General features: G+C 47.0%; 2 protein-coding genes across 3 annotated transcripts in view; one reads left to right on the forward strand and one right to left on the reverse strand.

Annotated features, from left to right (window-relative positions):
* LOC119442318 (D-3-phosphoglycerate dehydrogenase-like) overlaps positions 1-24794 on the reverse strand; it is a 96216-nt gene that overhangs the window by 16887 nt on the left and 54535 nt on the right. The gene's annotated exons all lie outside the window — the stretch shown is intronic.
* On the forward strand, positions 21467-22475 carry LOC119442317 (sideroflexin-3). The gene has a single exon (XM_037707147.2). It carries the CDS (start codon positions 21467-21469, stop codon positions 22421-22423), a length of 957 nt encoding a protein of 318 aa, XP_037563075.1. The 3' UTR covers positions 22424-22475.

The raw sequence follows: 24794 nt of genomic DNA on the forward strand, positions 1-24794 counted from the left end.
TCATTCAACTTTAGCGGCCTGGTGATACTATTAACAACGTAGCTCTTTAAGCCAGCTGTTATTCCATTAGTCGTCCATAAAAAATGTGGGCCGATCCTGGCGGTAGTGCAGAAAGGGTCCAAGCGCAATGGCACATACCTCTGTGAACTAGCGAATCTGAGCCTGGCTAAGTCTAGATAAGCATGGATGGGACTACTTAAGCTTAGTCAGTCTTCTTATTCAGTCATTGTAGTGCTTAGCCTAGCCCAAATACCTTGCGATAGCCAATGAATAGCTAATCGATAATCGATCAATAATCAATAAATTCCGCAAAATGCTGGGGATGACTTGGTAGTGCTTAGCCTAGCCCAAAAGCCAGGTCTAGCTAGGTGTCCATCACCTCCTCTGTCTCTTTAGCATTGCGCCTATAATGCAAGCTACGCTAGATTTTTTAACGTTTCATATAATTTTACGTGCAATCACAAGTCTTCATAATTAAACAAACCATCATTTCTATAATAAAGCTAAAGCAGCTCTTTACGTGCTCTATTTAGAAGAAAATGAATCACTGTGACACATGGAACGATGATAGCTAGGCGGGTCTTCAAGGTGTCCTGGCTCTCCGAGAACGATGCCAACCCGAAGTCACCATATCGGCACCCTGCGCTAAAGCTTTCCAGGGTAGACAGCAGCGCCAGAACACACAGCCTAGGGAGTGGGCGAAGCAAAACTGGAGAAACGCTGCATATATTCGCCGTGACACTTTCGATCGCCTGTCACGGGGCAAGAGTGTCCGAGTTGTGAATACGTCGAAAGTGCGCAAGCGCAGGGCATAACGCTCAGACGAGCGATGAAAGTGAACCGTTATCGTTTGGAATGGCGTATCATTTTCATCACCTCTCTAGCGGCCGGTGTCGGTGACGCTGGGGTGGGGGTGCACTACTCAGAGGGCGCTACGACGTTTTCATTTTTCACCCCAGCGTCGCCGACACCGGCCGCTAGAGAGGTGATGAAAATGATACGCCATTCCAAACGTTAGCGGCTCACTTACATCGCTCGTCTGAGTGTTGTGCACTAAACTTTGACGAGATAAAGCTCACGATTGTTCACGCTTCTGATATCCATCGCAGACATGTGCAGCCAAGTGCAGAGCATGCACACTTCTACGTTTTCACAACTCGGACAGTCTTGCCTCGCGATAAGCAATCGAAAGTGCCACGGCGAATATATACAGCGTGTCTCCTATTTTTGTTTCCGTCACTCGTTAAGCTGTGTTTTGGCGCTGCTGTCAACTCTGAAAAGCTCCAGGACGAGGTGCCTATTAACAAGTGGCCGCCGTCTGCCCCGGATTTTCAATTGCAGATGGCGCATTGGTCGCACGCAAACTGCCCTGCAGAGTGCCTGTACCGGCATTCCCATGCATATAACAGCACAGCAGCGCCAGATTTCCCTCCAGGTAATATAGTGAGAAACTCTATTGAGTGTACTCAAACTTTTTTTGACTGGCGCGACCGCGGCTCTCCGGGTGTTGCGTTGCCAGTTGCGGTGGCGCTGCAGTCGATTGTGGGCTGGGGCACCGTCACCTGAACCGACGTTACAATAGATCAGCTTTCGTTTGCTAGCTCCGCCCGAGCAGCGCGAGAATGGGTCCCCTTTCCATCTCCTCTCGCGCTGTAGCGCTGCCATCGCTGTCGGCCCGGAAACCGCGCTCGCCTGATTCAGCGGCCGCCTGCTCCGAACGTGTTTCCAGTGCATTTGCTTTGCAACACGTGAATATGTACTTTTTTACGCAGTAAGATAAAAGTATTAGTCTCAGGGATGGCGAATAAATGCACCTCAACCACACAGCTAAGATAAAGCAAAGGGTTACGCGAAGGTATGAAGAACGAGGTGCTATTCGCCTTGAATTGCGACCATTGAAAGTGCTCAACGCGAAAATAACTTATCTTGTTATTTCGGTGTCTGCTTGTGATGTGCATTCATCTGATTGTTTGCCTAATAAAATTTGCGGCGAAGAATGCCCGCGGCATTATACATTTACAGTTGGCGATATCGTTTTCCGTGTTTACGTAAGCTACGTGATTCCGCGTTCAATTCACGAATTCGTTGCTTACTCGGGAGCCCATACGAATGAAAGAGAGCTTGCGTTTTCACTCACAAAAAGAAATTCATTACTGTGTACAGGCATCAAAAATGTAATGCAGACTCACATGGCTGCGAATGACACATTGATCGTCAGCAAACGGACTTTCTCATTCGCGACGGCACCCATTCACATCCCTAGCATTGAAGTGCATCCTGGTCACTGCAGCAAAAGTCAGCACATGATAGGTGAAGTACGCTCTACGCATGCAAACCGAGCAATGTTCTCCAGATCCAGCAAATCAAGTACTTTTCAAAAAATGTCCTAGACAGCATTTCTCTTGGTCGTATTAAGGAGATCCGAGAAATCTTTGATGACCTAGAGATAAATGGCATGAGGAAGATGAGCAATAGTTATATAACTGAAATATGAACTGCTTTAACAGGAATAGAAGACATGAAACAGCAAATATAACTAGCGGATTTACCACCTGTATATTTTCCGAGCGAGGTTAGTTCCTTGGGAGGGCAACTTTATATTCAATGCATCAAAAATGTCATCGAGGATTCTGGTGAATGCCTCTGTTCCTTCAGAGAGTGCCAAGCCCGGTAATTTTGTTTCTAGGTACACCTTGATTCCAACTGATGTAGATCGACTAAACAGTTGTCAAAGAAACACTTGGCAAATCAGTTCTGCGGATATCCACAAGCTGGGGAAGTGCCTCAATTAAATAATTTGCCCACCTAACAGTAGAACGAAGGTACAAAAGCTACATATAAAATACAGCTCAGAGAGAGCTTCGCAGTTTCCAAATTTAGAAGTTTTAAACGTTGCCAGCCTTGAATTAAAGCGTGTACCATCGCCAGGCGCCCGGAAGAAATGCTGCTTTTCGGCAGCTCTTCTCGAATCGTAACCGCTTTTGCAGCAGGTCACGGAGTAACGCGGCATGTCTATTTCTCACAATCATCATCATCATCATCCTATATTTTATGTCCACTGCAGGACGAAGGCCTCTCCCTGCGATCTCCAATTACCCCTGTCTTGCGCTAGCGTATTTCAACTTGCGCTAGCGTATTTCAACTTGCGCCTGCAAATGTCCTAACTTCATCATCCCATCTGCTCACAACACAACACCACTTAAAGCTTTGGACAGCTTAAACAGCATGAACAGGGCGCAACAACACCACAAACCACCTACGACCACTACTACAGCGGGTGCGACTAATGCTGCTAATGCTACGAGGTGTCGGAGAGTCGAGCCGACTGCGCGGCGAGCGTCACCACCCGGCGGGAGACGGGAAGGTGACACGAGTGTACCCCAAAGCCCATTTTGGATGCTTGCAGAGTAGGTGAGATTTACAGACGTCAATACCAGCTCCCAAAGCACCTCATACGGCAATCAGCCAGCCACCTCCATGAATGGGGAATTCTGCAGTTTGCAATCATACTTTTTCTCTTGTCCTTGGCAGAGATTTTGATCGTACACAGCGGGAAAAAAATTTAGGACCATCAAAAAATAATGTGATGACAATGGCCATCTGGTTGAAATCATAGATTACGACCAGCTCATCATAGATTACGCTCAAGCCCTGCTAACGGTCTGCGGTATGTAATCAGTCAGTAATCAGTAAAGATGGGTCATTGGAATCAGTAAAGATGGGTCTAGTTCATTAAAGATGGACTATGCTGCATTTGAAAGATACCAAACACTCAGCCTACAAGGTTTTCAGAACTTCTACTCCAGCGAAATTACAAAATTGTATTTTGCTGCATCGAACCCACATAAGTGGGTTCGATTGTATTAAAATGGCAACTCCTTTTTGAACAGAAAAGTGTATACAGTTGACTTCCGTTAACACGACTCCGGTTAATTCGATCACGATCGAAGGTCCCGACTGACGCCCATGCATGTCTATGGACCTAAACATTCATTATTTCGATCCTAAAATTGGCATTCGCTGGATAATCAGAACCTGACCAAACCCATAACGACCCCTATACTAGTGACATTGCATGTCTGTCTCAACAGAGCTTAAATGACAGTGAATGCGTTAACGTAACGTCATCTTCCTTCAAAAATGCCTATTTTCGACCCAACGTAGCAAGATTTTGAAGCAATAACGCTAGCTCACACTGTCTGATTATAGGATTTACCCGATTTTAACGGCCGCACTTGTTTTCGATGAAAATGAAGCCGAAAACTTCCTGCGCTGTGTGATCAAGTGCGAAACTTAAACCACGTTTGCAGCATTCATACGCTTTATCGCATAATATGGCTCTATTGCGGCGAGCCTGACTTTACAAAATCGGCTACCATTCTAAAAAAAAAAAGAAAAAAAACAGGTATGCGTTAGGTTACTACTCTGGTTCAAAGTTGTAGGTCATTTCTACTTTAGTTTTATACTTTGGACAAATAGAAAGTTGGCGCGCGTTTGTTTCGGAGGCGTATTAAACTCAAGCAGATACTGCCAAATGAATAAGCGATGTTCGCGCATTTCTTGCATCTTGTTTAATTCGACACACCGGATAATTCGATCAGCTTTGTCGGTCCTGTCAGGGTAGAATGAACCGAAATCGACTGTATAAAGCGCATGATGAAGCATATCAAGAAAGTTACCTATGCTGCCTCACTGCTTAGTCTTGCTCAGGTGGTGAAAAAGCATGGAAAAAATCACATCATCTCACCCTACGGGCAACCATGGTGGGATGCGAAAGCATCGCGGGGGGTGCGCATCGAGTTTCCGTTTCGTTTCACTTGGCAACACAACCCAATGAAAGTTAGAGTGAGATAATGTATTGATAAGAGAGGAGACGTTTGTACGGGGTTGTTGCGTCTTTATTTAGAGATCGTACGTGATTCCTAGCGTCGGTGCGCGCGGTATCTTGAAGACGATGGCTTTGTGGTCGGTGAAGTGTAGCGTCAATAGGTCTTGCTGCAGAGGGTCGAGATTGAAATTTGCGAAGACGAGGTCTATGTACGTTCCCCTGATGGTGGTGGGTGGCGCTGCCGCTGCAACTAGCGCCGACGTTGACGTTGTTCATGGCGTTTCGCACATCGTTGCACACAGAGAGAATGACGGAAGCACAGCGAACGCGTGCTTTATACTGCGCCGCGACGCTTGCGCCGCCTACCGGCCTACCCTTAGAGAGAGAGGGAGAGAGTGAGTTATTTGCAATGATTTGCTGCGCCGCACCTGTGGCGGAGAGGGGGAGAGGGGAGGAGGAGAGCACGCACCTGCGTAGGAGAGGAGAATGAGGCAGAGTTGGGCATGTGCAGTATCGGTGCGGACGCCGCAGAACGGACACTGCCCCGAGCATAAGATGCTCTCGCATCTAAAGTGGCTCACACAACATCCACAAATGTTCCGTTGCAGGCCCATCGATCTTATCTAGTCCTTACAGTGTTGCTACGTCACCCATTGCTTAGCCTTCTATGTTCAAAAACGTCATTGTCAAAAATAAAATGGTATCATTCATATGTTTTTTTGCCATCCAAGCAGTGTTTATTGTCGATTGTTATTGCTTTCTGTAACCTCACCTGTATGTTAACCGTGAGCTATATGGGAAGCTTACTGAAGCTTTAAAAAAATACTGGACGTTTATTTCTGTAAGTTTACTTAGACGCAAAAAGATGGGTGCTTAAACTGGTTGAGACATAAAATTTGTGGCTTGCGCGTTTTTTGTTTCGTACTCTTCTTAATGCTCTAGGAAGCATGACATGCTCGAAGATTCCTATATTCTCGGTAAATAATTTAATATTGTATTATTTATGAGAACGATTTTCGGTTTTCGTTTCTGGGCGCCGATTAGGACAGTGGCGTCACTGTCTAGGAAGCTTGGTCACGTGGGCCCACAAAGCTCTGACGGACGCACTGCTGCATCGTCTGCTCTCGCACACACGTTCTGTACCATCGCAGGCAAACAAATCCACGCCGACAGTTGTCATGGTTAGCTGCGGCAGCTCCGATTCCGACTGTCTGCGTCCGATGAGGGCTAACTGCACTCTAGACTCGAGGCTCTCTAGGCTTGCCAGGTGTTGTGGGTCACCGCTCATTGTACGTCGCTCTAATGTGGTATGACGTCACTAAAACTTTCGTTACGCTTCCAACACAGTGATGTCGGTGTCAATCACGCAAGCGATGGGTCTCGATTGCGAGAATGAGCATTTATGTACTCTTTGGAAGCGAATTAAAATATATGTTAAACGTTTGCTGTGTCCAACACTTCATGCTGAGTGTCCTTTCATACAGAGGGAGCCTACAGCTGGCTTTTTATAGCCCCAAAGTTGGGGTCTCAGGCCCTTTAAAAGCGAGCCGCATTCGCGGAGTGCTTGCCGAAAAGAATAGCTTAGATTGTCTCTCACAAAAATGGAGATACCATCAGCGTCGCCGAGACAGCAACCACCTATTTGCATCTGAGCAGGAATCTGTGGATATTCTCATCGCTACCTTCTTAACAAGGATCCAATCGTGAAACATAGAGGGTAGGCTGAAATGAACTATTTTGAATCATGTGCACTTTCTCTCAATTCACATACTTGTATGATGCTAGCTGCTAGAGCTTTAAAGAGGACTTCACAGAAAGACTTCATCGACTACCTTCACATGACAGGAAGAAGGTGCCTGTTGACCTTAACTTCGCATGAACCCATCAGAAACCAGATAGAGCAGCCAAACATTAAGATTGTCACAACTCACTAGAATTTAACCATATTACCAGAGTCATGCAACACAGCACTTCTGTTGCGTTGCATTACCACAAACATGGCTCCACACAATAATTTGGTGTGAAAACATACGAAAATGCGGGAACTGCAGTATGTTTACCATTGTACTGAAGTTGATCAGCTTGATCACAGAGAAGAAAAATGTAAGGCCCTTCCCCACGGGGGCACGCGAAGCTTGTCGTACCCTCAAAATTGGCGGTCGCGTTCCCTGGCCTCGGGGTTCATTGCCTTTCGTTGACGCTGCCCTTCGGTAAGACGGGCCTTTAACGTGGGATCTGCTGCCTACCGCTGTAACCGAGCCTGGGCTTGGGCTGCCTTGAACGCAGGATCCGCACGGCGAGCGCGAGCCGGCTTCCGGCGACGTTGACGGCGTTTCTCGTCCAATGCGGCCTATTCTGCCGCCGACCGAACAACGCGAGGCCTTCCCATCCGTTTGCCGAGCGTGCACTGAAAAGGACAGCCGACGCAACGCGCGCGAAGCCCTTTCCTTCCATTGCCCTTCTCCCGGCTCGCGCCCGCTCCTGATTGGGTGCTCCCGTCACATGTTACGCGTGCGCGCGCCTCACGTGTTTCACCAGCGCGAGACGGGTTTTTTTGTGGCCCACCTACAACGGCACCGACACTTGTGAGGAAATACAAGCTTCGCTTGAAAAAGGAACGGAAAATTGTCCTCCATCCTACCCCCTGGAATAATAGCGATTCTTTCTGACCAAATCAATCTTATATGTATTTTTACTTGATGTAAACACTAAAATCACTATGGTTATTGTATCAGAGAGCTAGTAAGAAATGGTAAGCAATGTAAAACACACACAACCTGCTAGACTTACAAAATAAAAGAATCTGGTCACCGCTTAGTGATAGTTTTCTTTGTATGTAACAACTTGACTCTTGAAAAGTTGCTTATTCTATAAAAGTTTATATAGTGAAATATAGACATATTTGGAGGCATTTAAGGTATCATCTGACCCAAGAGACTTCCACTGGCAGCCTGTCTGGGTCTCGTGATTCCTGACACCTTCCACTATGCAGCATGTCTGTCCGATACAGTGCTCTGCAGCTGCGTGAAACCGAGGGATAAGGGTTGATTGCGATATTCATGATAGTTCCAGGTTTCTACCCCTGTACCTTCTCTATACGAGGTCTACGCTAAACCACTAGACCATTGCTGTGCTGCATGCCATAATATTAATTACTCATCCTACACACAAACTATACAGCTGGGCATGTTGGTGGAGATGCGCAGAGTGCCAACTCAAGTGACCACCGTGTGTGTCGGCTCTTTCTTGGTCTCGTTCTGTGGCTCAGCCTTGAATGCATGTGCAGTTTCAATACTGGCTACTATATTTTAACTACTAATATAATTTCTATCTTGCGTCTAGGCTTGCAATGCGATGGCCACTGATCACAGCACAACCACCTTCTACTACACTTCGCCCGAAGCAGCAGTTGGGGCGCAAGCACCGCACCAGCGTCGAACTGCTCGCACGGCGACCCGCACCAAGCAGGGTCCGGCACAAGAAACGAAGAGCCCCGCCTCCCCGGTAAGAATTCGGCCTAGCTGTGTGCAACAGAGCAACCGTGATCGTGCAACGTGAGCGTGATCTGAGTGGTGACGCATGCAAACGTTGAACGCATGGGGCTATGTCCCACGACCATCGATTTTTCCGATGCGAAAACGTCCCTGCGCCGCCGATAGGGTACACCGGTTTGTGTGTACCATATAGTTTCTCACTCTTTTACCTAGAGGGAAATCTGGCGCTACCGTCTATGGGAGTTTTCGAACGAGCGCTGTGCCGTCGTGGGAATGACGGTATATCGGTGTGCGAGCCTTGTGTTTGGCTGGTATTGTACGAGGCTTCCTCTAAAACGTGGATATGGCTACACAGATAATGCGTCGCCCCCGAGCGCTCAGTGGTCACTGCGCATGCGTGAGCTGAGAGAAGGTGAGAAAAGAGAACAACTATTTTTTTTTCAGGATGTGACGCCACATTGTTGTTTTTTTTTTCTTTTTGAAATAACTACTCTCGAACGTACATTATTGATTTTCGTCTCGGGTGTCGGTTGCAAGACGCTGTGCGCACGCTTTTGTGCGTGTCAAATAGTGGGCCAAACATGCGCGACATTCATGCGAGCGCACTTTGATTTGTGCAGTCTTGGGCTTGGGGCTTGGACTATACGTGACATTTGTCATACGTGAATTAACGGCTTGCCGACAGAGGCGAATACCTTGTTTTTCGTGATCCTGAAATAACAAGTGGCGCACCGCTGCGTTGGTGACTTCAATCGAGTGCGGTTGTTGCGCATTGCGGGCGATTTAATTGAGCGAATAAGTGCTACATTATCGGTGTAAACAATGAAAAACTTAGGCTGTGAGCCTTACTTCCGTCAGTGAGTCGGTTACCATATGTTTTGCTCTTACCCACTGCACAGCCACTAACGATCTGATTCGAATATCGACGAAGTGTCTGTTGATAGTGCAGCTTATTTTATTGTTTTTGTTATTGGTATTTTCAGTCCGCTACATTCGCGCTATATTTTCCGATTCCATGTGACCTAGATTTAAGCTACCTCGGGTTATATTTACGTGCAGAGACTTTTAGCAAAAAAATATTTGTCAGCTGAATATCAATGCATGTGACAGTTGTTCTGGTTGTTGCACTTGATTATATTTTCTCCTACTAATGCTAAACTACTTGCCGGTCAGATGCTTGGATTTCAGAAGGAGTATTTCTTACGTTTTCCTTCCAACTCAGTATTGTAACTGACGCCTTTCAGAAGTATGAGAGTGGTATTTGGCCTGTAGCACTGCTATGAGTTAAAGTCAAAATGTAGAAGTATGTGTCTCATGTAATTGTGCTCGCCGACTACCTCTATCCGTATGTCACCAGAGACTAAAGGATTAATTTCCGAATTGTCGCAACATTTCTTCATCATTTCATCTTCAAGAAATTTGTTTCTTTTTTTCTTTTCCGGGTCATTGTGGACTTGCATACATTGAACTATCAGAAACTTCAATGTATGCAAGTCCACAGTGACCCGGAAAAGAAAAAAAGAAACAAATTTCTTGAAGATGAAATGATGAAGAAATGTTGCGACAATTGAGAAATTAATCCTTTAGTGCAAATTAATCCTGCAGAAGCAGAGCATAGTGGTCCTGCAGTTTTTTTTTTTGTATTTAACAGTACGCTTCTGACTGGAAAAAATTTGTTGACAGCAACAGTGAACACCTCCTTGCTGTATTTCATTAAAATATTTCGCATTTCCTTTTATTGTCTGTTACTTGCTGCTCATAACAGTACATGGCGCCATTTAGTATGCTACAATGTCGAATTCTGCGCTTACACCTTCAAATGAGCAAGTGCAGGTTTGTATTGCAACCGAAATAACAACATGAGTGGTTCTTCAAATGTCTACAACGCCTTGCTGGCGCATTCCTCAATGTGCAAGAATAGCTTGTAACGAAATTAAGTCTTTCATGTGAGGATATGGAATACATTTGCTTCCTCATTTTCCGCTGCAGGTATTCAGCCGGAAAGAAATTTTGACAGCTGCGCCTTTTGCATGTTGGCCTTAGAATCTTGTAGACAAAAAGGTTGTATTTAACGTGTATATTTCTCACAGAGTGCGTCACGGCAAATTTTTGTGTTCTTATGCTAGTCATGGATTTCCACGCTTGTTCTGTTACACTACGGCGAATTGTATTTAATACCCACTACGACTGCCTAAGGCATGAACCACAGGCCGAAAGTACTTAAATAAATAAATAAATAAATAAATAAATAAATAAATAAATAAATAAATAAATAAATAAATAAATAAATAAATAAATAAATAAATAAATAAATAAATAATGGGCGGAGCAGCCGGGGGCTGCATGAGGAGTAATGTTAGTTTGTGGATAATCATACTGTTGCTATTGGGCGGATGACGCCTTAAAGGGCCCCTAAACCACCCAGAAGTCGAAATTTAGTTGTGGTGTTGCAGTTGTGCACGAGTCTACAACGAACACGTAGCCGCGAGAATTTTTCGAAATGGTGCCGTAATAGCGGAGTTACACGCGTTTGATGATCGAAAAACGGCCCTCGCTCGTTTCGCTCTTTCCTTCGCTTCTCTCCTCGTCGGCTGGTCTCCCCTCCTCGCCGAGTGCTGCTCGAAATGTCACGTGACATACGTCATCGCCAACGCGCTTCTCAAAACACTGCCTACTTCCGGTTAAGGCACGTCCATGCCACGGTGGTCCACGCTATATAGCCATGCTAGCGGACGACGAACCGGCCTCCTGTCTGCCGCGCGAGAGGTGTCCAAAGTAGACGGCAATTCGGCCGGCGCCCCGCCCGCTGCACCATCAACGGGCCAATCGACGACCGCGAAGCTGCGCGCCTCCGCCACCGGCGACGAAAACATCGGCTGCTGCTGAGTGCACGGCTACCGACGGGGAGACGACCGGCTTGGCTGTGCTCGCATTGCAGCCGACGGCGCCGCTAATATCAGCGTATTTTTCTTCGTTGTGTACAATTATTGCGAAGAGCGATAACAACCATAAGAAAATATTGCGGCTTGTGAGCGTCGGGAATTCATTTCGAAGCGCCGTCCGCTTTAGCTTTGAAGGGAACCGGAAAAGGCCTAGCGACGATATCGGCGCCATCGAGCGATCAGCGGCGGTGAGGCTGCCGCACAAATGAGTCCCGGTCTCATCCTCTCTACGTACGGCAAGGAAATCTCGTCGCTCGCGAGCAAAACCGCTGTCGAACGGCGGCCCGCGAATGGCAAACGGCGTGCGGCGAGTTAGCGTGCCGGTAACGTGGACGTAGACTCGGCGCTTCTCTGCTACCAGCTGTTGCTGCGGTGCCGGCCCGTGTTATGCGAAGCGTGCCGCTATAGACCCTGTGTTGCGCGCACTTCTGGGAAGGCCAACACTGTCGCACTCTATTCGCGCAGCTTTATTCGCTAAGCATGAGTGTGTTGGAACACGAGCGATTTGGCACTTGCGTTGCGGGCTGTAAATACCGATGCGCAAGCGCGCACAAGCGAGCAACACGGCGAGGACGAGCAGGGAGCGCGCGACCTGCTAGCAGACAAACCGGAAGTCGTAGGTTCTTGTTCGACCAATGGACATCGTTTCCACCGTTGACATCACCAGATTCCCCCTGCTGACGTCGTGACGACCGCTGGGGTTCCGGAAAGGCGAAGGGAGGAGGACGGCATTGTTTTTTTTTTTTTTTTTTGGTTTTGTGGCGCGCCCGCGGCGCGTAGCGCTGCAGCGTTTGGCATCGTTGATCGTGATTGGATTCTGAACTCGATGCGCGTGTTTACTTGAAATGTTCAAAAAATATCTGAGGTGGTTTAGGGGCCCTTTAAACACGGTTTTAAATGCGAAGCATTCCTTGGCGAACATTTGCCACTTTGACAGTATCTATCTATCTATCTATCTATCTATCTATCTATCTATCTATCTATCTATCTATCTATCTATCTATCTATCTATCTATCTATCTATCTATCTATCTATCTATCTATCTAGCCGCCTACGTCTTGGTGCTCTCACGGTCGTATTGTTAACTTGGTAGGTACCAAAATTGGCATACCATGATAAGAGCGTATGACGAATATAAATGATAGGTCATGACATGAATATCATGATATGTGTGTCATGTAGGTCATGAAACAGCTCCCTACGTCTTGGTGCTCTCATGGTCGTTTCGTTAACTTGGTAGGTACCAAAATTGACATAGTATGACAACAGTGTATGACGAACATAAATGATAGGTCATCACATGAATGTCATGACATGCGTGTCATGTAGGTCATAAAACAGCCGCGTAAAATAACAATGACGCAGCGAAAAAAACATTAACACTCAAAAACCACCGAAATGGGTTCGGACGTGAGTACTAAGTGAAGGAAACACTAAAGGATGATGGTAGAAGCCAGACTCATGATCATGACTCGGCAAAAATGACAATGAGTCAGCGAAAAAAGATTAACACTCAAAAACTAATGGAATGGGTTGGATGTGGTAGTAAGTCAAGGAAAAAGCTAAAGGTTAATGGTCGCAGTCATAGTCATGAGCATGACTAAGGCTTTCGCCTTAAGGTGTCTTAGTCGTAGCTAAAGGGACTCCTGAGGACTCATGACGTGAATGTCATGACATGCGTGTCATGTAGGTCATGAAACAGCCACCTGCATCTTGGTGCTCTCGTGGTCGTTTCGTTAACTTGGTAGGCTCCCCGCACACTGCTTCGCAAAACATCGATTCCCACAGGGCGTGGGATCTGCTGGCTTTTTCATACTATTAACACAAATGTTTCTATCTTAGCCCTTGTGGCTCAATGATAAGTAGACCTGTTTCTTGCTTAGTTAATTTGTTGTTTATTTTTGTTACGTATGAGTATTATATACTATCCAGTTAGTGGGGATAATAAGTCCTTTGATGCATCCGTGGAAAATCCTGGTCAATCTCTCGTCATGAGTATGTGCCATATTTCGCAGGCAACAGTTATTATAGTCTCTCTTGTGGTAAGAGTGTAACCCAACGCCCATTTTGGACGCTCGCAGAACAGTTGAGATGTAGAGACGTCAATGCCAGCTCACAAAGCACCTCATACGGCAATCAGCCAGCCCCCTCCGCACGTGGCGGAATCTTCAGTTTCAAATCATACTGTTTCTGTTGTCCTTGGCAGAGATTTTGATTGTACACAGCGGTAAAAAATTGTAGGATAATAAAAAAATTAATGTGATAACAGTGGCCATCTGGTTAGATCTGGATAAATTACGCCATCCCAAGCCCTCCTAAGGGTCTGCGGTCTGTAAAAATGATTAAAGTACGGGTTTTCATACACTATACCTTCTATGTGCATTAAGCTCAATGCTGCCTTCTGGGCAACACCACCCACCAGTTTCCACTTCAAACGCTCTGTCGCGTGCCCTTCAACAGCATCTGTTTTGATCTAGGTAAATGTAATCAGTAAATATGGGTCTAGTTCACTAAAGATGGACTATGCTGCATTCGAAAGAAACCTAACACTCAGCCTAGCAGCTTTTCAGAACTTCTAGTCTGACAAAATTACAAAATATAAATTATTTGAAATCAGTGATGCCACGCTGGTGAGGTTCGGGTATGAATTTCAAGATGCTTGGCCTTCATATGCTCTAGTAATAATAAACCTGCCAAATTCACAAGGGTGTTGAACGAATTGTTCTCTAGGCTGAACTGTTTTGTTGTGGCCCTATATTGTTTCTATAGGAACAGTGCACAACAAAAATCGTGTGGCTTCCTGTTGTCTTAACACCCTATCCTTAGGCGTAGGGCCATTTGATGTTCTCAAAGAATATTTACAGAGGACTTAGATGTCTTTAAAAAAAGTGTCCCTCGTTCTTGCATGTGAAGGAGCACTGACATTAAAGTTTTACGCTTAAGTTTTTTATACTAATCTGGTTGCACATGCCGGCTTTTGAGACCACACCATGCCACTGAAAGCTGGGCGTGCTTTGAGCGATTCTAAACGTGTGCAAAGACCTGCTTCAGTAAATAAAATATTTCTTTTGACCCTTATGAAACATCTAAATAGAAGTTACTTTAATTCTGGTGTTCTATAAGTCACAAACACAATACGATTACGAGGCACGCCATAGTTGCGGACTCCAGCTTAAAGGTACACAGAATGCCAACTCAAGTGACCACGGTGTTCGTCTGCTCTTCCTTGTTTTCATGCTGTGGCTTAGCCTTGAATGCATGTGCAGTTTCAATACTGGCTACTATAGTTTACAACTAATATAATTTCTATCTTGCACCTAGGCGTGCCATACGGTGGCCACTGAGCGCAGCAAAGCCGCCGCCTCCAGCACTTCGCCCGAAGCAGCAGTAGGGACGCAATCTTCGCACCAGCGTCGAACTGCTCGCACGGCGACGCGCACCAAGCAGCGTCCGGCAGAAGAAACGAAGAGCCCCGCCTCCCCAGTAAGATTTCGGCCTAGCGGTATGGAACACGGTTTCCGTGATCGTGCAACTTGAGCGTGATCTGAGTGGGGACTTACGGAAATATTGAACGCTTGGTGTAATGTCCCACGAAGTAGTTTATTGATGTGAAAATGTAGAGAGGTCGGCCGGAATATGGAGCATCTGGCCTGCTACTCTACGTAAGGGAAGGGGAAGAGGGGAAGAAAGAGGGTCACAATGGGGGATGACAATGGGAGGAACTAGGTGAAAGGACACATTGCATAAATGATTATCGCAAGCGTGAGTCCAGGCCCGTGTCGCCTAAGAAACGTGAAAAAGCACGCATTGCCTCTGTTGTCTGACAACGATCATCAAATTTTCCTATGAGAAAGCGTCCCTGCACCGTTGTTATAGGGTACCCCGGTTAGTGTGTACCATAGAGTTTCTCACTGTATTACCTAGAGGGAAATCTGGCGCTACCGTCTATGGGAGTTTACTAACGAGCGCTGTGCCGTCGTGGGAATGAATACTATGGGTCTGCGAGGTTTGTGGTGGCTAGTGTCGTACGAGGCTTCGTCGAAAACGTGGATATGGCTGCACAGATAATGCGTTCCTAAAATAAAATCTTCATAAATGGTTTTCGGTCATCCATATTACATTTTGCCATAAAATTTACTCACCTACAATGCATAATCGCGCAAAGAAAAAGCAAGAACAGACGACAAACCGTTTTTGCTTGTGCTACAGGGAGGCCCGCGAAAATACGGAAAATTTCCGCGCGACTGACCACTCAATGCAATTTTGCATGTATTCGCGGACTTCTTTCACGCTCGGAAAAACTTTTATGTAGCACGTATTGAGCAACCGAAAGCTGTATCGGGAGTTTTTCATATTGCTCTACAATTTTCTCATTGACACTTTTCATCTAAATTTAAGAATTTATAATTTTATGAATGAATTAGGACTAATTATCTAATAAGGTTGAATGCAAAAAATAATCTGAGTATCTCCAAGCGACGGCAAACAACCTTACCTTGGTCTTACTTCGCTGTGCATACATCTCTTGTCAACATTCTTGACCCAACGAGCGCATATTGCCTTCATTCTCATTGCATTTCGATGGGGGCGAAATGCGAAAACATCCGTGCATTTAGATTTAGGAGCACGTTAAAGGACCCCAGGTGGTCCAAATTTCCGGGTCCCCCACTACGGCGTGCCTCATAATCAGATCGTTGTTTTGGCACGTAAAATCCCATAATTTAATTTTTAATAAGCAATTTGTTGCATGCACACATTCTCCAACACATATTATGCAGCGTAATTCACATGCCACTATCTCATACAAGCATAGGTGATTAAGAAATATGCGCACAACAGAGGCCTAACGGTTAGAGCGTTGTGTTGTTATGCGGGAGACAGATTAAGCATGAAATGCTTTTAGCTCCCGTTGTTGGTGACCTTCAAGTGACCTTGAGCCAAAAACCACAGCCATTATCCGGGCTCTCAAAACGAGAACATGCCGGCAAGTTGACAAGGAATTTTATTTACCCGTAGGCACGCGTACAACTGTTGTATGAACGTAGAGTACAATATAACGTACCACATATGCAATACATCGTACTTGATATAAACAAAACAGATGAGCAAACAAAATAGTAAACGGTGTCTGCTCGACACTGGTTCAGCCACACATGAAAAACCACTATGACAGCGTACATGCAAAATCATAAATGTCGGCCTTGAATTCATGAATGACACCCGAGGCACACACAAGTACCGAGTCTCTACACAGACAAACAACGTTTGGGCATTATTCTGTCTGTAGCAAAACTTTGCCTCGAGACACGGTTAAGTGCTGCATAGCCAGCGGCGAAGAACAGCTGTTCTTCAAGATGACCCCATATCATCACCCGTAGTTTGCGCACTCTGGGGTACATTGCTCTATTTGGCTGCCGGTCTCGTTGTGCAATGTTGTGGAAGCACCACAAAACGTAGCTGATGCTGTAGTAGACGAGATTCGCAAACCGATCTCGCCACCATGGTGCCCGCACGAGGGATATTCCAAATATTCTTGCAACCAGCTTCCAGAAGGTGCGTGCTACAACGCACTCCTTTACTACATGCGTGTTGGTATCTGTTTGTGCGCAATGTATGCATTAATCATTCGCTACCATATCCCAGTGTTCAAGCCTGTCTCTTGTAGGTAGAATGCCCCACTCATATTGCCAATGAAAATCCTTCACTTTGGAAGGCAAATCAGGTGAAAAAATGTCTGTCCGTGTTTTTGTAGTAGCTGTCCCTGGAGGCATCAGCCGACTCACACATCATTTCAGAAAGCCTTGAAACTGGTGTCGTACGCCACTTTGTATTCATTAGTTGCACAAGCTGCATGGATTTGTAAGCGCGCAGCCACAGCATACTGCGGTGCTGGCGTTACCGCTGTCGGAAGCAAGTTGCCTGTACTTCGCGGCATGAGTGTTGGGCGGTAATGACTCGGCCAATAAAGGAGCAGTGGCCTACCTGGGTACTCATCATCATCAAGTCTGCCACATGTACTCTTAGTGCACAGCAGCCTACTAAATGCAGCTATACACGGCAATCTCCATCCTCCGCTGGCTTTCGGCAGATGCAGAAATTGTTGTGCTACGTATTGCGACTTGTTTAGCCAGAACCATGAGAAAATGAGTCTGTTTACTACGCGTACTGTTGGTGACGGCGGAAGAGCCACCTTTGCAGGAAACCACAGTTTACTGCACAATACATTCTTAATAAAGAAAGCCCTTTCTGCTAGCGGCAGTGCCGACGCTGTCATTGCATCCGACTGTGCATTAATGCAGTTGATAATGTCTTGGCACGTGTGAGGTGAAACACCCCTTGTAGAAAATGTTATGCCTAATATTTGCATACGCTCGGTCTGTTTAATGCTTCCTGGTAATAGTATTGCAGTGCGTCAGAAATTTATTGCTTCACATTCCCTCATATTTATCCCCTCACAATGATGCATAATGATTATAAATACGGAATACATCTACAAGACTGTCCCCATCCCGTAAGAACAAAGTAATGTCATCCGCATACGCTGACACTTTTATGCACCCCGTTCCCGGCATTGGGAGACCCCTTACAAGCGAGCTCTCGCTAAAACTCCTTAACAACGGGTCAATCGCAAGCACAAACAATATAGGTGACAAAGGACTGCCCTGCCGCACTCCCTTTGTCACATCAAACCTAGGAGTCAACAGTGCTGTTACGTAGTATCTCAGCTGTTGTTCCCGAATACAACATCCGCAGGCTATCTACGAACTCTTCGGGGAAGTTATAGTATCATAACACCTCAAATAAGTACTGGTGTTCTAAGCGGTCGAACGCTTTGGCTTGTTCTATTTACTCATGCATACTCGTGAAGTTTCACGCGCTGTCGTGTATTGTATTATATAACGTATTAAGTGGAGAGATGAAAATATATTCCGACCAGGCACGGAACATGTTTGATGCACACTGACTTTTAGGCAATGATACCTTCATGCGATTTACAAGGGTTGTCAATGTATCTATAGTCACGAAATGTCGCCAACACGTTCGGCGTCGGCAAGCGACAGCGTTCTTGGCACTGTACCAAAGTTGGTAAGCCTGCCTGCGTTTGTGGTATGCCAGGAGCGCTGTCGCTCGTAGGCGCCCACGTGTCTTGCGCTAATCACGCGAAATGTCGCGAAAGGGAAGGTACCTCCGAAAATGATCGCTCGAGGATACCTTCCTACATGTGTAGTTGAGTTAAACCAAGTTATGACCTAGCAGCAATGAAGTTCATACCAAGCAGTAGCAGACAGTAAGCTTCGTTGTGCCTAAGCTTTGCGCGACCGAGTGCAAACTTGCATGATCTTTAACGTGCACCTAAATCTAAGCACATGGATGTTTTCTGCATTTAGCTCCCTTCCAAAATGCGGCCGCCGTGGCCGGGATTCGAACCCGCGACCTCGTGCTCAGCAGCCCAGCACCACGGCGGGTCACACAACCACGGCGGGTCACAGCTCGAATGTGCAAACGGCTGTTTTTACAAGTGTCAGCAAGGGTACGGGTAACCGCACGACACTCACCTTTGCTGCAAATGCACCGCGGTAGCAACGGCAGCTAGGCAACAAATGTCATCAAGCCCATCCAACGATACGCGGGCCAAGTCCGAGTTTGAGAATAGCTATTTCAAAAAGCAAAAAAAAAAATTGCCCGCCAATCCACCCTGTTAAGGTGGTTGGAAAGCGAAGCTTTTTACGCCACCCTCACGGTGACTGCGGCGCACTTGATATTTTGTACGTCAATGGGGACGTTGACGACTTGGCCCTTTATCCCAAACTGTCCGCCTCCGTGAGAGAGACGTCGGATTGACATGAACGGAATCCTAGGTGCCACCAGACGTTCCTCCACTATGTTTAGCGGAGGCAGATGTGCGGGTATCGGAGGATATGCGTATCCGTTAGTCTTGGAGAGTTGAGGCACTTTACCTTCGAGTAACGAGTCTTTGCAGGCACCACACACTTTAAAGTTCGCAACGTCCGCTCCCGAGAAGTTACTCGATAACACGCCGAGTGCACTTTTCTTCTTCGCTGCATTCCTAACGTTTGCGATGCACGTTAGATCGTGTTGAAACCACAGTCGATCGCACACGGAGCAAGTGAACCCAAACTCTACATCGAGAAATTTCTTCTTAAATTTAGAATTAGCTCCCTTGAACTTGGCCAAATGATCAGTGTGGTACTTGCGCCGTTTCGCAGCGTTCTCCGCTTCGCGCCTCTCGTCGTCCTCGCGGCTGGCGCTCCTCTTGGGTTCGGCCTCTCTGACGACGTATGTTGGGTCCTGCTGCCTGGCCTGACGCACACGTTCCGCTTCTCTAGCGGCATATGCTGGGTCCTGCTGCCTGGCATGACGCATACGTTCGGCATCTTGTGCGAGAGCTGCTGGGTTTTGCCTACGACGCTGTTGAACGAGACGATTTTGTTCTTTCCGCCGAGCCTTATATTCACGCTCTTCTTCTGCCGTCTTTACTTTCCGTGGTCTACCCATAGTGGGGTAGTCTAGAAAATGAACCGAAGCAGTTACTAGGCTGGAAGGGTTTCGAATGACGTCAACCCTCTTTCAAGCAGCTGCATAAGCTTTGCAACAGCTGCAATCTAATCTTACGGACCGCGCCGAGCCTGTTTCCGTTGTTTCCCCCCCCCCAGCCCTTATCATCCATCATGTTGGCTCATCACTTTGAAGCTTGTTTTTGTGGTTTTTCTTGCGAAAACGAGTGCTTAGTTGTATGCTGAATGCCTGAATTCAAGTAAGCTATACTGCTATACCTGCAATTGTTAGCGGTTCGTCGGGATCGTTTTTTGATTCCAACGACGGACACGACAGAACCCTCGGCTGGTAGAGGTACAAAGCTTCGCTTTAAAAATTACACCATCTTCTCGTAGGGGAACCCTGAGTAGTATGCGAAGCAGCCATGGGGTCGACTCAAGTTCCCATTAGTTTTCAGTTCGTCGTTTCCGTTAGGTTGAGGTACGTAGCTACCGGTTTCGCAAGCCCGAAGTTCGGGATCGGCCTGTCGCCGCTTTCGTTTCGTGGCAGTGGCTCGAGCCCTCTTCTCCGCGGCGCTGTCCACGGCGCTGACACTGGCGTTGACGCTGGCGCTGTCCGTGGCACTCATCGCGGCGTTGCGGGAGAAGAATGACAGGAGCGGAGCGCGCGTCATACTGCGAAGCTACAGTCGCGCCCCCAGCGGAGTATACATCGCCTACCGTCGCGCCTCTAACCTAAGCTGTTTCGCATTAGAGTGTTTTAGCTGAGCGTTTGCTGTCCGCTCCGCTCAGACCGGTATATGCTAGCAAATGCCACACAACCGCTTAGCGGGTACGCTATTGCGCTTGCGCACAACGCTCATACCGGCAGCGGAACGAAGACCGCATCTATCGCACCGCTACAAAGCCGACTGAGCGGAGCGTGACAGTGTGTCTACTTGGCCTCTTCGTAGTTTTGCAGCCGAGTTGATAGCGCGTCGCTCGCGTCTCGGCAAGACGCGCTTAACAAATGCGAAATCTACGCAGTTCCCCGCAGTATCTCAGAGCGTGAAATCTAAGCGTAAGCGGCGCTCTGCTAAAGCTGTCTATTATCGCGCGCGAGAAGCCGCAGTTGTTGCAATTCGTTGCACAATCTGGAGAGGAGGAGCGTCGGAGAGGAGAGGAGGAATGCCGAGAGGAGAGGAAATTAGACAAGGAGAGGACGGGGAGGAGGATGCGCATGCGCCGAGGAGAGGAGAGGAGATGAGACAAGGAGAGGAGGGGAAGGAGGATGCGCATGCGCAGTGCGGGCGTGGATGCCGCACGGCGGAGGGAGGGACATAGCCCCAAGCATAAGATGCTTCGCATCTAAAAACAAACAACGAAGTGACGTTACATCCGGTAAAGCAAAATTGTTATTTCTCATCTTTCAGCCAACGCACGCGCAACCACCACGGAAGCCTCGGGGGCGACGCTCAAGGGGCCGACGTCAGCGCCCGTCCGCTCGTCATTCCGTGTGCGCGTCGGCCGCTGCGGTTAGTCCAGTGACAGCAACGGCGAGTACACCCGCCGAAGTCTGTAGCGAAGAGCACGTCTCCACTCCACCACAAATTACGCCGCTGAGCGGTCCACCAGGCACGGTCTCTACCGAACAGCACGTCTCCACTCCACCACAAATTACGGCGCTCAGCGGTCCATCAGGCACTATGCTGACGCGCGTCAACATCGACGAGCCCCGCTGGGACCAGAGCACATACTGGGGCCGGGCGCGGCACTTTTTCACGGTGACCAACCCGCTCAATCTGTTGTGCTCGGAACGCGAGCTCCAGGAGTCGCGCGAAATCGTCACGCGCTACCGCAAGGGCGAGGTGCTGCCGGGATTGACGGAAGAGAAACTGTGGCACGCCAAACACATCTATGACTCGGCGTTCCATCCGGACACTGGTGAAAAGGTGATGCTGATTGGTCGTATGTCGGCCCAGGTGCCCATGAACATGATGATCACGGGCTGCATGCTCACCTTCTACCAGAGCACACGGCAGGTGATCTTCTGGCAGTGGGTCAACCAGTCGTTCAACGCGGTTGTCAACTACTCGAACCGCAGCGGAGATTCTCCCATACCCTTGTCGACGCTGGGTCTCTCGTACGTATTAGCGACCAGTGGTGCGTTGGGTACCGCGCTGGGTCTGAACAGTCTCGTCAAGTCGCTCCCGCCGCTCGTTGGTCGGTTCGTGCCGTTCTGTGCCGTGGCGGCGGCCAATTGCGTCAACATCCCCATGATGCGGATGCGCGAGATCAATCACGGAATTCCCGTAGTCGACGACAACGGCAACCGCCTCGGCGAGTCCAAGGTGGCCGCAAAGTGGGCCATCGTTATGGTCGTCCTCTCCAGGGTGGGCATGGCCGTTCCCGGCATGGTATTTCCACCGATCGTGATGAACTCGCTCGAGGGGAAAACCGTGCTACAGCTCTACCCGTGGTTAAACGCGCCGTTGCAAGTGGGCCTGTGCGGCCTGATGTTGGTGTTCGCGACACCCCTGTGTTGTGCCATCTTTCCGCAGAAGAGCTATATTGAAGTGAGCCACCTGGAACCGGAGTTGCAGGAGGTCATCAAAAACCTGCCCAGTCCTCCTACGAGGGTATACTATAACAAGGGGCTCTGAGCTACGTCTCCTAGAGTGCTTTTCTGCAATTACGTGCAAGAAAATATGGTGCGCGTGTATTGTGCGCTGACTACACGTTGGTTATAGCGAGTTCCGAACTGTGGGTAAAGTGTGATGCAGAATTGGTTTGCTTTCCTTCGATGCATGACTTTGGGCATCCCACTTTTACATGGCTCGTGAGGAATGATGCTGATCTACTAAATGAGATAAGAAAGCACGAATAGGTTGCATTGGCATCACACTGGAGAAAAGTAGGAAGTAGTGATGGCATACGAGATGCAGTTGATAGCGTCTTTCAGAAAGTGTTAAGGGACGTTGCTTAGCTGCTGTTACTGAAAAGCATCTGTTGCATTTTGTGTGCTGGGGTGGAGTGACTTACAGTATGCCATAAGAATGTTTTGCAAGCTCACACAAAACGTACCTACAAGACTTCTGCATTTTTATCTCAAGTACTTAAGCACCACGACTTGTGTCCCTGCCAACACAGTTGTAGCAACTATAAACAGCTACAGTTTGCTAAACATAGTGCAGAAACGTGATACATATATGCTAGACATTAAACACTGCAAGTAACACTGCAAGCACCGCATTCTCGTAAATGTATTGGAGTAAGCATAACTTTCTCCTTCCATTCTGCGAACTAGCAATTTATTTTTTGGAAATTTTCTGGGTTGCTGTACCGTATGTGGGCTTTGATGCATTATTTCACTTCGCTCACAAAACAATATATTTTTCCTTCAACGCACACTCATCTGCGCTTATATACAATGCCATACTATCGTAATGAGGGATGAGGGGAGCGAAATAACTGTTATTGTTTCATGAATAATTATCTTTTAGACGGCAAGTGTCAGTTGCGCTTTCCTACTTGGCACATTGATGAGGCCCTGAATAAATGTTATTTCTTCCTACTTATGCAGTGCTGTGGAGCTGTGCTATTTCGTCCCAGTGGGCAATATTGACAGAGGAGCATGGTTAAGATTGGTCACAAATGCTACGGTCACCCTTTAGGGGTGTGTGAATGGTAGTTTTTGAGACTGAATCGAATAGTGTCAGAAGGAAATTGAATCGAATACAAATCGAATAGCGCCAGAATGTAATCGAATCGAATATTGAACATTTTCTGAATAATGAACAGCCTTCTCATCCCTAATATGAAACAATTTTCAGAAATTGACATTCACAACATTAGAGAGTTTCTATCATTACTTTGCTTATCATAAAGCCTGCTTTATTACATGCGCTAAGGGAGCATCAGGAACAACTAAGCAGGTGGTTCGTAAACTTTGCGCTCTTCAGAGCATACATTGTCATGCATTATCATATTTCCACGCGGTGTTTTGAGCCATCAAACGGTTAGCATAGCATGCCCAGCAAAAACGTCGCAGAAGACGACGAAGACATACCCGTAGATCCGCGCCAGCTGGAGAACCGTTCCTTCATGTGGAAAAACTCATGTGGAAAAACTCGCTTCATGTGGAAAAACAGACTCATGTGGAAAAAGATTATCGGACTGGGCAATTAATCAAAATTTTTGTTGCTTAAACACGAAAACAGTTACGTTTATTCAAGGCCGTTATACATCAGCATTGGATCTAACATTTGCCAGTTCGGGGATGTCCGTCACTTCCTGGTTGACAGTCGACTCTGCTTCAAACAGTGACCATCTACCCATTAGATTTGATATTGTGTGCCCTCTTACTTCTTTAGAGTCTCCGGCGCGAATTTTTGTCAATTACCAGAAATTTCAGATTGTATTAAAAGCGACCCTCAACTCGCAGATAACGGTGCCGGATGACATCAAAGCCACGAGTCTTTGCGCGGTATTAAAAGGTTCATATAAAGGATCTCAGTTCAATATTAACAAAGATAAACGTACTCACTCTCCTTGGTGGAATTTGGAGTGCACGCGGGATTATAGAAGACGAAAAGCCGCTTGAAAAAAACTACTTTACAATCAGTCTCCGAGTAACTAGAGTGATTATAAGTTTGCAGCTGCCACATTCAAGAGAACTGTATCGAATGCCAAAGACGAATATGATAAAAAACATCATGAATTCCTCTCTAAGCCTAACAACAAAAAAGCACTGCTCAGATTCCTTCGGTATAGAAAGTTCATACCAACATCAGCGAATACTACATCGATAATTCTTTCACCACGCGAGATATCTGCTTCATTAGAATTCATAGGAAAGGGATTAGCTCACGCTTAACATCACGTTTGCCGAATCGACAATTAAGACCTCCCATCGCGGATGACTTTGTGGAAATCACAGTGTCGGAGCTTTCCAATATCGTTAGATCTTTGCCTGCCTCAGCACCAGGTCCTGATGGCATTTCCAATGCCATGCTAAAAATTTTGTTTGCAATG

This window comes from Dermacentor silvarum, chromosome 2 (genome assembly GCF_013339745.2).
Source record: "Dermacentor silvarum isolate Dsil-2018 chromosome 2, BIME_Dsil_1.4, whole genome shotgun sequence".
Classification (NCBI taxonomy): domain Eukaryota; kingdom Metazoa; phylum Arthropoda; class Arachnida; order Ixodida; family Ixodidae; genus Dermacentor; species Dermacentor silvarum.

Excerpts from the sequence above, each read along its gene's own strand:
- LOC119442317 (XM_037707147.2), top strand. The coding sequence starts at position 21,467 with ATGCTGACGCGCGTCAACATCGACGAGCCCCGCTGGGACCAGAGCACA.